This window comes from Gymnoscopelus braueri (assembly GCF_963280865.1).
Source record: "Gymnoscopelus braueri genome assembly, chromosome: 8".
NCBI lineage: Eukaryota > Metazoa > Chordata > Actinopteri > Myctophiformes > Myctophidae > Gymnoscopelus > Gymnoscopelus braueri.
Genome location: NC_137609.1, coordinates 54,385,426 through 54,402,038, shown reverse-complemented (window position 1 = coordinate 54,402,038; position 16,613 = coordinate 54,385,426). Strand labels below are relative to the sequence as shown.

General features: G+C 42.1%; 1 protein-coding gene across 2 annotated transcripts in view; it reads left to right on the top strand.

Moving 5' to 3' along the window:
• The window catches only part of sptbn2 (spectrin, beta, non-erythrocytic 2), a 162,440-nt gene that overhangs the window by 77,639 nt on the left and 68,188 nt on the right, over nt 1–16,613 (top strand). For both annotated transcript variants that reach the window (XM_080436433.1, XM_080436432.1), the window contains 5 exons: nt 329–420; nt 3,546–3,626; nt 8,995–9,110; nt 12,922–13,034; nt 15,673–15,860. In XM_080436433.1, the coding sequence (XP_080292559.1) occupies nt 329–420; nt 3,546–3,626; nt 8,995–9,110; nt 12,922–13,034; nt 15,673–15,860 (590 nt within the window). The remainder of the gene's footprint in view (nt 1–328; nt 421–3,545; nt 3,627–8,994; nt 9,111–12,921; nt 13,035–15,672; nt 15,861–16,613) is intronic.

Sequence of the window (16,613 nt, the reverse complement as noted above, 5' to 3'; positions counted from 1 at the left end):
CCTCTAAAATCACTGCAACAATACCAACCATAAATACACAAATTAAAGTGCATCACTAGCATGTAGATTGTTTTCCATAAAATTCAGTAATCTCACTGATTTTAAAGGAAAGTTTAGATTAAGACTGCCTGACAATCTGACGTCCATCTGTATACTGATATAGTTTCAAACAGTTCATCTGTACACAGAGATGCTTTCATCAGGTAAACATAATACAGTCCAGTAGCAGTGTAAGTGACAGAGCTCTCCTCTCCTCTCCTCTCCTCTCCTCTCCTCTCCTCTCCTCTCCTCTCCTCTCCTCTCCTCTCCTCTCCTCTCCTCTCCACAGATCCAGGACATCAGTGTGGAAACAGAGGACAACAAGGAGAAGAAATCAGCCAAGGATGCTCTGCTGCTCTGGTGTCAGATGAAGACCGCTGGGTGAGATTATTACACTGCCATATGCAGTATATGCTCATTCAGGGGCCTTGTTATCCTGGCTGAAATCACCAAAGTGCTCACATAAAAACGCTTTCAAACGCCTGAGTTCTGCTCAGCACTACGCCACGCTGCTGGTGTTTCCAGAAACGCAGCGCTCCCATCGTAAACCATTCAAACCATAAGGAAAAGAACATCTTGGTGAGACACGGGCCCTTAAACCCTCAAGAAAAAACACTTTTATGCAATTATGCGCATAATATGTGATTATGCGCATAATTATGCGGGGGGGGGGGTCACTTCTTTTTCAAAAACATTGCACATTGTGCATTGCATAATATGCAAAATATGCACCGCATATTTCCCAATTTTTGCATATTTTGCAACTTCACATATTTCCGCATATTTTGCAACTTCCCGCAATTTCACCGCATAAAATCCCATAACAACCTCGCATATTTCATTGCAAAATCAAGAATTTTAGCCCGTATGATCAAGGATTTTTGCCTGCGTTTTTTTGGAGGGTCTACCTAATTCAATTCAATTCAATCTTTATGTCAGACCCAGGGGAGATCCATATCACAATAAAAACACAACACAATGAAAAGAAAAAAAAATAATAAAAAAATATTTCCACCAATTTCAGTTTGGAACATACAGACATGTGCGCCAATGGTTCCACAGTCTAGAGGAGAACCTGACAGAGCTACGTTCTGTGTCCCTTATGACAGCAATGATTTACTGACTGAGATACCCTACACATAAATCTATACGTAAGATCAGAGCTGACTTCATAGCCTTCTACAGTACCTGTTCTTTTAAAGCACTAAATGGACTGGGATTAGCCTAGCTCTCTGACTCACTAAAGATATATATATATATAATATATATATGTGTATACGCCCCCAGATAACTTAGGTCCTCCGCTGCTGGTTTAGTAAAGAAAAAGAACAGAAGTAAATCGGTTATGCTGCATGTATTAATTATGGCCCCATATCTGTAGAATGCATTACCCCCAAGAAATCAGTGAGGGAAGCACAGTCCACATCTTGTAAGCGTATCACCTTTTTTAATTAGTAGGCCTATTATATGATGTGATTTTGTTGTATTGAACAATTGTTTTTTGTGTTTTAGTTTTTAATGTATTGCTCCTGTTATTCATCACTGTGCTATGAAGCACTTTGAGCCACATTTATATGTATGAAAATATAAGGTTCATTATCATTATATAATTGATTATTATGCAATAATGTTGCATTAGACTCCACTAGTGCTATTTGTTTTACCAGGACACACATTTTGACCCTCTCTATGAAGTCACATACTTAAAGTACCAAAAGTAAAAGTACAACATTTTTTGAAAATAGCCGATCTACAAGCTCACAACGCGTCGCGATACGACGCGTTGTGAGCTTGTAGATTGGCTATTTTCAAATAGCCTCAGTACAAAATAGGGCTAAAGTGGTTAATGTATGTTTTATAGTGTAATAATTTATATATGCAAAGTAATTAGTAACTAAAGTTTTCAAAATAATTTTAGTGGAGTAAAAGCACAATATTTGCCTCTGAGATATCGTGGAGTATAGACAATTGGAAATACTCCAGTAAAGTCAAAGTACCTCAAAATTGTACCATAAGTACAGTACTTGAGTAAATGTACTTAATTACTTAACACTTATGGTGCGGTCACACCGAACTTTGATTCTGCCTATGCGCGGGTTCTGCCAATGCTTTTCAACGGGAACGTAGAGGTTTGTTGCCCCTTGCGCAGCTTTCCGTGTGTTGCGGACACCGTTGTGTTTATGCGTTCTATGCGCCAGGGCGCCTCCAATAGAGGAAAAAGTCTATTTGAAGCAGATTAAGGCTGTAGACAGTTGCTGCTTTCTGGGATAAGTGGAAGACAGACCGGCCTGGCAACGTGGAGACAGAAGGCGCCGCAAGCTACTCTTGTTTTTTAGGCTGCTCTGGCTGCACAGAACAGGCAGCCGCGCACAACCTGCGTTCATCAGCCTGCAGCCATAGTTGGCTGTGACCGTACCCTTATGATTTAATGTGACCGTACCCTTATGATTTAATGTGACCGTACCCTTATGATTTAATGTGACCGTACCCTTATGATTTAATGTGACCGTACCCTTATGATTTAATGTGACCGTACCCTTATGATTTAATGTGTGACACCGTGAGAAAGCCTCCCGACCCAGTTCTGTGTCCCTGAACCGGTTGAGAAGCGTGCTTGTATTCCACAGTATGTCTAGTTAGAGAATCTACTGTAAAATACAGTTTGACTTATTTTCCACTTTAAATTGTCTTAGGCTATTCAAAAATAGCAGATATACTGCACAAGATCATAGCGCGGCACCGAGTGCAGCGCTATGAGCTTGTAGATCTGCTATTTCTTTATTTGTATGTATGTTAAAAACATTTGAACTCAAATCTTTGCTTCTGGGGTGTCCCTGGAACCATTTTTTTTAGATGGGGTCTGTGACCAAATACATTTAATTTTGGGTGGTCCTTGACATGAAAAAGTTTGAGAACCACTGATTATAGCAACATAGGATAGGATGTAGAAGACATTTGTAGAACCCCCAGAAGCAAAGATTTGAGTTAAACATGTTAAAAATATATATATATTCAAAGATTTGCACACATTTTCACGATTAAAGATAAATAAATAGCAGATCAAGTGCCGCGCTACAAGCTTGTAGATCTGCTATTTTTTGAATAGCCCAAAGTATGAAATAATATAAAATGACACAATATGCGTTCCCGGGCTGAATGGGAAATATGGCCGATCTCCAAATCATCAGGTTAAATGTCATAATCGGGACAGCCCTAACCTCTTGGATTTGGAACGGGATGTTAAATTAAACATGTCAGAAGCTGCTTCTAGCTACAGGACAGGCTATTTGTGGGTCTTAACTAAATGGTCAGAGAGTACTTTACAGTACAGTATGAGTCCTCCTGTTAGTCAGTTAACTAAATGGTCAGAGAGTACTTTACAGTACAGTATGAGTCCTCCTGTTAGTCAGTTAACTAAATGGTCAGAGAGCTACTTTACAGTACAGTATGAGTCCTCCTGTTAGTCAGTTAATGATTAATGACCTTTGATCTCTCTCTCTCCACAGATATCCCAATGTCAACGTCCACAACTTCACCACCAGCTGGAGGGACGGCCTGGCGTTCAACGCCATCGTGCACAAACACAGGTCAGAGGTCAATGACTCACTCCTCTTCCTGCTGCTGCTGCTGCTGCCGCCAGTGGCACCATGTTCATACGACAGACAGACAGACAGACAGACAGACAGAGACCATGTTCATACGACAGACAGACAGACAGACAGACAGACAGACAGACAGACAGACAGACAGACAGACACCATGTTCATACGACAGACAGACAGACAGACAGACAGACAGACACCATGTTCATACGACAGACAGACAGACAGACAGACAGACAGACAGACAGACAGACAGACAGACAGACAGACAGACAGACAGACAGACAGACAGACAGACAGACAGACAGACAGACAGACACCATGTTCATACGACAGACAGACAGACAGACAGGGCTTTTTAACGTTATAATCAGTGGTGGAGGAAGTACTCCGATATTTTACTTAAGTAAAAGTAGCCATACCACAATACAAAAATACTCAGTTACAAGTAAAAGGCCTGTGTTCAAAATGTTACTTGAGTAAAAGTACAAAAGTGTTGGCATCAAAACATGCTTAAAGTACCAAAAATAAAAGTATGAAATTGTTTGAAAATAGCCTATATATAAAATAGGGCTGAAGTGGTTAATGTATGTTTTATAATGTAATAATTGATATCTGCAAAGCAACTACTGTAGTAACTAAAGTTTTCAAATAATTGTAGTGGAATAAAAGTACAATATTTTCCTCTGGGATGTAGTGGAGTAGAAGTAAAAGTACTGATCATTTAAAATACTCCAGTAAAGTAAAAGAAATACCTCAAAATTGTACTTGCAACCGTTGAAAACAACTATTATTATTGTAATTGACAATTTGGTAGTAAATGCTGAAAGCCTGGGACATATTTGTCAACCCCAGGCAAACCGGTCTGTCTGGGTCATCCTAAGGATAACAGACACTGATATCACAGTGACAGCACTCAGGCAGAGACAGTGGATGACAGCAAGGACTTCATTTAGAAATAGTCTGGAAAATGACTTATGATTTTATCCAGACAACCCCCCCTCCCCTCCCCCGTGATCTGTGGCAGACAGCGGTGGAACAAGTATTTTTAATTGTTTTTCCTTAAAGTAAAAGTATCAATTCTGCAATGTAGACATACTCTGTTACAAGTAAAAGTCCGGAATTCCAAATTTACTTGAGTAAAAGTTCAAAGGTATTGGTAGCAAAATTAGAAAATACTCATTATGCAGAATGTCCTGTTTCACAACTTTTCAAATGTATGAAAATCTTTTGAAAATAGCAGATCTACAAGCTCACAATGCGACGCATTGTGAGCTTGTAGATCGGCTATTTTCAAATGGCCGAAATGTATATAGGGCTGAAGTGGTTAATGTATGTTTTGTAATAATAATCAAAATCTACAAAGTAACTAGTAACTCCAATTGTCAAATGAATGTAGTGGAGTAAAAGTACAATGTTTGCCTCTGAGATGTAGTGGAGTAGAAGTAAAAGTACTGAAAATTGGAAATAATCCAGTAAAGTCGAAAATACAAAATTGCACTTAAGTACAATACTTGAGTAAATGTACTTAGTTACTTTACACCACTGGTGGCACACCCCCAAGGGGTTCCCTGACCTTTATGACCTTTATGACCTAATGTCATTTCACTGTCACGACTTACAACGTAGATCTGCTATTTTTAAGAAATCGTAAAAATGTGTACAAATCTTTGAATAATATTTTTTTTCAAGCAAACATTTGGAACTCAAATCTTTGCTTCTGCGGGTCACTGGAACAAAATATGTTGAGATGGGGGTTCTTCGCCAAATACATATAATTTCGGGGGTCCTTGACATGAAAAAGTTTGAGAACCACTGATATAGAAACATACGTTTTTTTAAAAAAAACTGTTTTTAGAAGACATTTTGTATAAGAGTAGGATCAGAGGAAATGACATGAAGGCTAAGTCAACACATGAAACATGACTATGTAAAGAGTCATTAGTCATAATTATAGTCAATAGAATGCAAAGAGAACATTGTTTTTGTGCTTTAAAATGAACTAGGACACCAGGTAAACATCACACAGGGTCAGCCCTACAGGTGTGTTCCCTCAGCTTTGGCTTGGGGTTAGGGTTGTAGGGAGAACCAGTGGTGGAAAAAGTACTCATATTTTTTTACTTAAGTAAAAGTATCAATACTGCAATGTAGAAATACTCTAGTTACAAGTAAAAGTCCGGAATTCAAAATTGACTTAAGTAAAAGTACAAAAGTATTTTTCAAAATGTACTTAAAGTACCAAAAGAAGTAACATGTTTTAAAATGTATACAAATAATTTGAAAATAGCAGATCGGCTATTTTCAAATGGCCGAAATGTATATAGGGCTGAAGTGGTTAATGTATGTTTTGTGATAATAATCAAAATCTACAAAGTAACTAAAGTTTTCTAATAATTGTAGTGGAGTAAAAGTACAATATTTGCCTCTGAGATGTAGTGGAGTAGAAGTAAAAGTTCTGGAAATTGGAAATACTCCAGTAAAGTAAAAATACCTCAAAATGTTACTTAAGTACAGTACTTGAGTAAATGTACTCAGTTACTTTCCACCACTAAGGAAAACTATTAAAACTATCAACACTACAAACTGTCTAAGGTGGTCAAACAAAACCAATGTAAAAAAAAAAAAAACATTTTACCTTGTGTTGTGATCTTGTAGATTGTCTATTTTCTCTCTGTGTCCTACTTTAAAGTATATATAGGGCTTATAGTTCATAACACAATGCAAGTATAACAGTGTCTATGGCCATCATTTTCTTTCAGTGTCTTTCCTCTGGATGGAAGTACATTTGGGTGCAGGTTGACCCAGATCACTAAAATAATGACCCATTTATTTACTGTGCAGATAAGAGCCATGCCCTGCCCGGGCCACCCGCTAGCCCCCTCTGCTGGTGGTTGGTAGTTAGCAGGCCCTAACAGCCCATGGCACATTAGTAGAGAGAGAGAGGGGCCTCCAGCACGTGCACACACACACACACACACACACACACACACACACACACACACACACACACACACACACACACACACACACACACACACACACACACACGAGCAACGGTGGAACAATTACTCACACATGTTTTACTTAAGTAACAGTAAAAGTAACAATACCACAATGTAAAATGACAGATGTATTGGCATCCACATAGTTAAAGTACCAAAAGTAAAAGTACTCATTATGCAGAATGTCCCATTTCAGTAAAAAAAAATCAAGGTTTTCAACTTTTCTCAAAAACATTCTAAAATAGCCTACAAATCAGCTATCTTCGATGTATAAGATAGGGCTTAATTAGTCCATGTATGTTATAATCTAAATGTACAAAGTAACTAGTAACTAAAGCGTTGTATAATTGTAATGGAGTTAAAAGTATAATATTTTTCCTCTGAGATGTAGTGGAGTAGAAGTATAAAGTATTGAAAATGGTCATACTTAAGTAAAAAAATATATATATAATTGCACTTTCACACAGTTCACTCAAAAAATTTACTTGTTTTCTATCAATTACACACCCCATAAGCCTTGAATTCATGAAGATCTTTTTTCGTTTTTGTCGCATTCCTAAGACAATCATTTGATGACCAGCTGGCTGCTCAGTAGTAGACTCAATTGTGTCTCCTACCGGTGACTTCGCCGGTCATCAAATTATCGTCTCAGGAATGAGAAAAATCTCCATGAATTCAAGGCTTCATGGGGTGTGTAATTGATTGAAAATAAGTCCTTTAAACCATTAAGACCTGAAGAAGCATCTGTATCATTTTTATATTTGAGCTAAAAAACATTATTTTACACTTTGGCTATTAAAAAATAGCAGATCTACAAGCTCGTAGCGCGGCACCGAGTGCCGCGCTACGAGCTTGTAGATCTGCTATTTTTGAGAAATTGTAAAAATGTGTGCAAATCTATTTTTTTTCAAGCAAACATTTGGATCTTAAATCTTTGCTTCTGGGGGGTCCCTGGAACAAAATATTTTGAGATGGGGGTCCTTCGCCAAATACATATCATTTTGGGGGTCCTTGACATGAAAAAGTTTGAGAACCACTGATATAGAAACATAAGTCTTTTCAAAAAACAGTTTTTAGAAGACGTTCTAAAAACAGACATTTTGTAGAATGGGCCCCAGGTCTTAATGGGTTAAGCACAGTACTTGAGTAAAGGTATGTAATCACTTTCCACCACTATATATATATTCCATAGACATCAGTCAGATGGAAGCTCTGGCTCTGTTAGTTTTCAATGAGCCAGTGTTGTGGTGAAGTAGATTTAAGTGGAGTCTTCCTGGAGCCCAGAGGGAGCTCCTTGTTATTAAAGTCAGCCCAGACTGTCATCTCATATTGTCCATTGTTCTCCTCTATGCAAAGTGGAGGACAGGAAACAAAGTGGATGATTAAAGTGGGAGTGGCCACAGGGACTTCTTCACTGAAATGTAACTTTAGCCTCTCTCCTCTTTCATGGCACTTCTAAAGCAGTGTTGCCAGGTTTTGCGAGAGGAACAAAGCGGTCAGGTCAACGAAAAACGAGCCCAAAAAAGAAGCGACTGGGTCACATGAGCACACACATGGTTGTTTGGAAATAGCCGATCTGTAAAGCTCACGATGCGACGCTTTGTGAGCTTGTAGATCTGATGTTTAAATCAATTAGATTAAAAGTGGAATGCTTTTGAAACATTTTAAATACACAAATATTGCATGGGGGTCCCTGGCACATAACAGACTTGGCAACACTGGTGCTCACATTGTTTTATTTCAACAGTTCTGATCTGGAGCAAAGATGTAACTGTGATTGTTGATCTGGTTGAGTGACTTTCAACACCCTAATAGAAAGCTGCAGTCCACAGCTCTAAATGCCCTACCTGGGAATTGAACCCGGGGTCAGCCGGACGAGCACCGAAATGTGGACCATACATATTTTAACATGTGATGCTCTCTGAGGATGGTTAAAAATTGCATTGGAGGAGAAATAAAACGTGTCACTTTACACATGCATTCACTGATTCATCACAAAGTGCAAGCAGATAATGTGCAGTAATTCTCAAATGACTACACAATTAACACAGAGCTGCAAGGATCCATTTGGATCCCCGGAGATCCGCAGACCCGACGTTACGATGAAACTATACAAACTATACCAGTGGTTCTCACACTTTTTCATGTTGAAGGACCCCCAAAATGATACACATTTGTCAGTCCACGTTGTCGTCATGAAAGATCTTTTCAATCTGAGGCACTTAGATAAACTATGTTTTTTTCTTGTCAACTTAACCTTGTTGTTCTTGCTGGTGTTTAATCTCTCTTTGTGATCAGATCATATTAAAAGCATCTCCTCTCTCTCTCTCTCTCTCTCTCCTCCATCACAGACCTGACGTCATCGAGTTCGACACCCTGAAGAGAAACAACGCCCATTACAACCTCCAGAACGCCTTCAACGTGGCCGAGAATAAGCTGGGCCTCACCAAGCTGCTGGACCCTGAAGGTGGGTTAGAGTTCACCAGAGCATACGTAGTGATGGACTTATGGAATGGACTAGTGGCTTTTTGTTTAGGTTTAGTGTTAAGGCGGTTACACACCGGCGAATATGCAAATTTACGCAAAATTCGGACTCGTTCCGAATAATTAAAAGACGCTTTTTCGCCTCGCTTTTTCGCTCCATGTACGCCAGAGTCCTGCACGGGTCCAATTTTGAGAACCCGCGCCCGCCCGTCAATACTCAGATCCGTAGACCGACCCGTCACCCGTGATTATTTCAAAATACGAACCAGACCCGCCCCGCCCGTCAAATAAACGACCCGTTGTCCGCCCGTTTACCCGTGTAAAATGTAAATCCTATTCAAAAGTGTGTTGAAAAAGATAGCAGCCTTCAACAACAGCACTACAATTCTTTATTAATGTCCCAAAAGGGAAAATAGGTTTACAACAAGAGTTAGCAAAACATATTACATACATTAAACATATCTCTCGCTGCGGTGTGGTCAGGTTTGTACAGAGATCAAGTGAAGACGGAGGAGCGAGCTTAAGCCACGCGCGAACGCGCATCTACGCAGCACACATGTGTCGTTGTTTACGTCAGCAGATAGTTTTAATTTGAAGGTTTAACAGGATGTTCAATGTGTTTTTGTGAGTTAAGATAACTGACCAGCGTGCTCCATGCAGTTGTGCTGTGTTAAGTTACACAAGTGACGTTGTTTGGGCGGAAACAGTGCTCTCTGATTTTCACAATAAAATGATACCCGCCCGCGATTAGTTCAGTACCGCCCGTGCCCGTACCCGTGATCTTATCAAAGTAAAATTTTCACCCGTTTTCACCCGTCATACCCGTCGGGTATCCGCGGGCACCCGGCCCGTTGCAGGACTCTGATGTACGCTTGCATTGACTTTATAAGGTTTAAAAAAAAAACGTATTATTCGCATGAAAAAATCGCCCCGGTGTGTAAGGACCTTTAGGGTTGTGTTTAGGGTTTAGTGCCGCGCTATGAGCTTGTAGATCTCCTATTTTTGAAAAACCTTTTTTGCAAATCTATTTTTTTCAAAGCGAACATTTGTAACTCAAATCTTTGCTTCTGGGTATTCTACAAATGTCTTCTAAATCCTAACAGTTTTTTTCAGGTTTTATGAGCAAAGCCTTGATTTATAGAAGCTGAAAAGGGGTCGGATGAAAGTGCATGACATCAGATATGATGGTGGAAACGCAATGAATTTACATTTTATTTTTTATTTAGTTTTTGTACTTTTCTTTTACTTTGTTTTATTTTAGTTGCAGTTAAAAAAAAAGTCTTAGTTTTAGTTTTTTAACAATAATAGGTCTAGATCAGTTGTTCCCAAACTTTTTAGCTTTTAATGTATGGAATACGTGATTTTATTCATTTATTTTGAAAAATGTGTGCCTTTTTTTTTATTTCAAATGTTTTCTTCCTTTGAAAGATCCATTCTTGGGTCTGCAACCCAAGAATGGATCCCGACCCGTTGTTTTGGTCCAAATCTATACACACAAATCTATACACACACAAATCTATACACACACAAATCTATACACACAAATTTATCAGCCTGATCTCACATAATTTTGTATACAATGCACGGACCCCGTGCACGTCATTCCGTGCATAGTCGCCTAGAAAACCCGAAAATCCGTGCATATGTACGGCGAGTCCCACGGTGGGCGTAACCAGTTGCAACCCAGAAAAACCCGGAAGCAGAGCAGTCCCCACAACAAAATGTACCATTCTCTGCCTATCGGTACGTAACTCAAACGGCGCTGAGTAGGCTCAAGGGAACGTCACAACGTTCGGGACGGCAACTCGCTCGCTTTAGCTCACTCGGCGGTCCCTTACGTGGCTCCAGTTCCCTTGAGACTGCGCGCCTCCGAAATGGTTTTTGTCACAATGGGGGGAGATGCGAGGCGGCTATGCACAGATTTTCGGGTTTTCCAGTTGTCTATGCACGGAATGACACTCTGTGCAATGTATACTAAGTTGTGTGAGATAAGATCGGGTTGAATCTATACACACAAATCAAACTCACAACTGTGACACACAAAGGTTGTGGGGTTCTGCTTACAGTACGTTGTGCCCCTCAGAGCTATAATGTGATCTTACAGCCCTCTGGGCATCAGTCTGTATAAGTGTAGTACACTCTATAATGTGATCTTACAGCCCTCTGGGCATCAGTGTGTATAAGTGTAGTACAGTGAGCTGTGACAGAGCCAGAGGACTCACATATCCACTAGCTCACATTCTGGTGTCATTGTACTCCATCCTGTTCAGTGTTGAATTGCACTCAATGTGTTTACATTGACGTCTAAGCTGAACTTGTATTGTATTTAACTGTACTTGCATTCAAATTTTAAGTTGTCCCACTACCCTAGAAACCCCCACGGAGGAACGTAGACCCCCCCGGGGGGGAGAGATCATGACACTATAAAACATATTGACCCCCCCGGGGAGGGGGAGATCATGACACTATAAAACATATAGACCCCCCGGGGGGGGGGGGAGATCATGACACTAACACACAGTGTCCAGCGTCTTTGTTGACGGGGTGTTACATTGTGGAGGATTACGGGGGAATTGATTACAGCTTGGAAGCTGTAACATCACATGCCACATTAAGCCCCATTTACGCCGTGGCAATAGCAACATCTACAGCACTGAGCTTGTAGATCTGCTATTTTCAGCGCGTGATGCCGTATAGATTAATGTTAGAAGATGGTGATGAGTTTGACACCCATGTTGCATCCCTTTTATGAAAGGCATAATGTGTGGATATGAGATTCAGGCGGACGTTAACTTTGATAATGACACATCTTGGTGGGTCAGTTCAGTGGTCATTGAATCACTCAGTCAGTGTTTGTTTGTGTTTCTTTGTAAACAAACACAGAAGGTCATTTTTTACAGTTAAACATTTACACTGAAGCAGTGCTTCTCAAAGTGAGGTCCGAGGACCCCCAGGGGTTTAATACAGCATCACAATAATGTTAACCTCTTTATCCATATGTTATACCGTGGTTATTTAAAAACAGCAGATATGCAAGCTCACAGCGTGTCACTTTGTGCCACGCTGTGAGCTTGTAGATCTGATATTTCTGATCATTTAAAAAAAAAATCTTGAACGTTTTTTTTTAAAATTGTTTTTTGAATGATTTTAGAATTATTAAACATAAATCTAATTTGAGGGTCCTTGACAGTGGGTAAAGCAGTAACATCATATCAGTTGATATTTGACCGATACATCCTGCCTGGAGTTGAGTGAGACGGAGCGCGTTGTGCTGCACAGACCTGACATTAACATAATGAACTGTTTTCTTTACAGTAAAGCAACACGGTCGTCTTAAAACCTATGACATCGTTTCGTTGTTATTATTTCGTGTCAATTTATACATTTGCTTTTTCACTAAGTAGCTGCTGTGTAATAAGCAAGAAATAATGAGCTAGTCACCCGGTCATCATCAGAAATAATGAACCCCTTAACCCCTTCAGGGTGATTTTAAGACTCCTCAGTGGGTCGGGGGGTCAAAGGGTCAGGGAGGTCGGGGGTCTAATCACCCTGTCTTTGGGTTTATTTCTCAATAATGACCAGCTGACCGTTCATGATCCCTGAGCCTTACAGAAGATTAGGCGTGTTTGAGCAGGAGTTCAGTTCAGATGTAGTTGTATAGTGAGAGAGGAGAGTGGAGAGATCACATCAATGCAGATGTGGTGTGTGTGTGTGTGTGTGTGTGTGTGCTCTGTGTCCAGATGTTGAATGTTGACCAGCCATATGTTGTGTGTGTGCTCCGTGTCTCTGTCCAGATGTGAACGTTGACCAGCCTGATGAGAAGTCCATCATCACCTACGTAGCCACCTACTACCACTACTTCTCCAAGATGAAGGCGCTGGCTGTGGAGGGCAAGCGCATTGGCAAGGTTAGACGCTGCTCTCTCTGTGTGTGTGTGTGTGTGTGTGTGTGTGTGTGTGTGTGTGTGTGTGTGTGTGTGTGTGTGTGTGTGTGTGTGTGTGTGTGTGTGTGTGTGTGTGTGTGTGTGTGTGTGTGTGTGTGTGTGTGTGTGTGTGTGGGTGTGTGTGGGGGTGTGTGTGTGTGTGGGGGTGTGTGTGTGTGTGTGTGTGTGTGTGTGCACAGAAGTGGTAAATAAGTGTGGTCTTGTATTACTGTATGTGTGACGGCCAAATTATTATAATACAGTAGAATTTGAGGAACCTTTTACCGGGTTCCTCACAATGACCAAAGGGTGTTTTATGGTTTATAAATATTTACTAAGAATCTTAATCTTACAATTATGAAGCAGATTGAGGTTGGAGTTAGGATTAGACATTTAGAGCTTTACAGGTTTAGGGGTTGGATTTTTTTGGCCTGAGTTGTGTGTGGGTGTCATGCATCGAACATAGCTGATCTACAAGCTCACAATGTGTTGCGATGCGTTGTGAGCTTGTAGTGTAGATCTGCTGTTTCCGGTGCGCAACACCGGGGCCCAACTAAGTACAACTCAGGCTTAAGAGTAGGTGGTTTTTAAAGTGTGTGTGTGTGTGCGTGTGTGTGTGTGTGTGTGTGTGTGTGTGTGTGTGTGTGTGTGTGGGGGGGTGTGTGTGTGTGTGTGTGTGGGGGGGTGTGTGTGTGTGTGTGCGTGTGTGTGTGTGTGCGTGTGTGTGCGTGTGTGTGTGTGTGTGTGTGTGTGTGTGTGTGTGTGTGTGTGTGTGTGTGTGTGTGTGAACCTCCCAAATGAGGCCTGTCAAGGAATGTTGGTACAAGCGGTGGCCAGTGATGACAAGGAAACGTGCTGAGTGGACACACACACACACACACACACACACACACACACACAGGAGAGCCAACACAAAGACACACTAGTCTCTTTACATGTGATAGTTCCGTAGAGCCAGCATTTGCTTTTTTTAAACACGGCACCAAACAAACACTGTTCCCTGTGTGTGTGTGTGTGTGTGTGTGTGTGTTTGTGTTTTATACATGGCATGTGGGTTTTCCGGTATCACAGGCGTGCTATTTAACACAACAGTCTAGTGTTACTCTGGGCTGTGTGTGAATACTGTTGTCACTACATTTCATACATAGTCACAACTATAGCCTAAGTATTTATTTCACTAAACACCCTGTACAAAACCACTCAGCAGACCTATAGTCACACAACTGAATCATTGTGTAATGTTGTAGAACCCAGATCCAGTTGTCGAAAACAGATCGTTCAAAAGTTCACTTCACACAATGGACAGGAAAATAACTCCATATTTGGAAGTCGATATGACATCACGGCCATGTGATGGCACAGTGTCAATATGACCTCATCATCACGCCGTTACTAGAGCCCGTCTTAGTATGTTGGTGAGGGAGAAACAGGTGATTGCATTGCAGTCATAATTGGTCAAACACTTCTCTCATGGCCAGTGGTGTATTGGTCGCTGGACAGGACACCACGGCGTGTGGTCACTATTGGTTTCACGCGCACGGGCAGGTACGGCACGGTAATGCGTGCGCGCGCACGTGACGTCATTAAAATGCCGTACCGCTGGGGAAAAAAAATCACCACTGCTCATGACCACTGAAAACCTCTCCAAAGAGTACACACACATGGAACCAAATGGATTCTTATGGGTCCATTTGGTTCCATGTTTGCACCTTAGCAACATTGCAAAGCTCCATGTCAATTTTCCCTGCGTTAGAGATGGTCGTTCATGTCTTGGGTTTCACCTGTCTCAGTAAAACATCCATGGACCTCCTCAAAACTAAATGCTGCTGACAGACTGTTGGCCAGGTCCAGCAGAAGGTCACTCCTGGTCCTGGCCTCCTTTCACTGGCCTCCTGTTAATTTCAGGATCCATTTCAAGGTCCTGGTGCTCACTTACAGAGCTATGCACGGTCAGGCCCCGGAATATTTAACTGACCTGCTCTTACGTTATGTCAGGGTCTGCTTATCGTTCCCCGTTACCAAGTTAAAAACAAACGTTTACAGAACCTTTCAGACTGTAGCTCCTAAACCTTGGAGCCTCTGTGGGCATTTTGAAGAATAACCTTAAAACTCTACTGTTTAAACGAGCGTTGGCGTAAGGTACATGACGTTACTCCTTCATGTATGTATTGCGTCGGCTGTCTTGCTTTGACATTAATTGTACGGCCTATTGTTCTGTTGTTTCTGATTGTTTGAATGCCTCATGTTTTGTTTGTCTTACGGTATCACTGTGTGAGGCCTCTCTGTGAGGAGTGCTTTATGAATCTAATGAACTTACTTACTCGTGTGATGTGACGACCGGCAGCGGTTCCGGTAGGAGACACAAAGAGTCTCCTTTGTGTCTCCTACTGGAACCGCTGGTCATCAAATTATTGGCTTAGGAATGGGATAAAAACTATAAAATATAAAAGTCTCCATGGGGTGACTAATCCATAGAAAAAAAGTAATTTTGTGGGTGAACTATCCCTTTAAAGTTTCAGCTCAATTTCAGGAGTGTTATTGTGTAAATCACTCATACATTCATAATACTTCCATCTCAGTGGTCTTAACCCTGTGCCTAACCCCCCCCTCCTCCCCCCGCCAGGTGCTGGACTACGTCCTTGAGGCTGATCAGCTGATCCAGAACTATGAGACTCTGGCGTCAGAGCTGCTGCAGTGGATCGAGCAGACCATCCTGACGCTCAACGACCGGCAGCTGGCCAACTCCCTGAGCGCCGTGCAGAACCAGCTGCAGGCCTTCAACTCCTACCGCACCGTGGAGAAGCCCCCCAAGTGAGTCCCCCCCTACCCCTATAAACCCTACCCCTACCCCTACCGCACCGTGGAGAAACCCCCCAAGTGAGTCCCCCCCTACCCCTATAAACCCTACCCCTACCCCTATAAACCCTACCCCTACCCCTATAAACCCTACCCCTACCCCTATAAACCCTACCCCTACCCCTATAAACCCTACCCCTACCCCTACCCCTTCAACTCTTACCGCACCGTGGAGAAGCCCCCCAAGTGAGTCCCCCCTAACCCTAACCCTACCCCTACCCCTATAAACCCTACCCCTACCCCTACCGCACCGTGGAGAAGCCCCCCAAGTGAGTCCCCCCTACCCCTATAAACCCTACCCCTACCGCACCGTGGAGAAACCCCCCAAGTGAGTCCCCCCCTACCCCTATAAACCCTACCCCTACCCCTACCGCACCGTGGAGAAACCCCCCAAGTGAGTCCCCCCTACCCCTATAAACCCTACCCCTACTCCTACTGCACCGTGGAGAAGCCCCCCAAGTAAGTCCCCCCCTACCCCTATAAACCCTACCCCTACCCCTACCGCACCGTGGAGAAACCCCCCAAGTGAGTCCCCCCTACCCCTATAAACCCTACCCCTACTCCTACTGCACCGTGGAGAAGCCCCCCAAGTAAGTCCCCCCCTACCCCTATAAACCCTACCCCTACCCCTACCGCACCGTGGAGAAACCCCCCAAGTGAGTCCCCCCTACCCCTATAAACCCTACCCCTACTCCTACTGCACCGTGG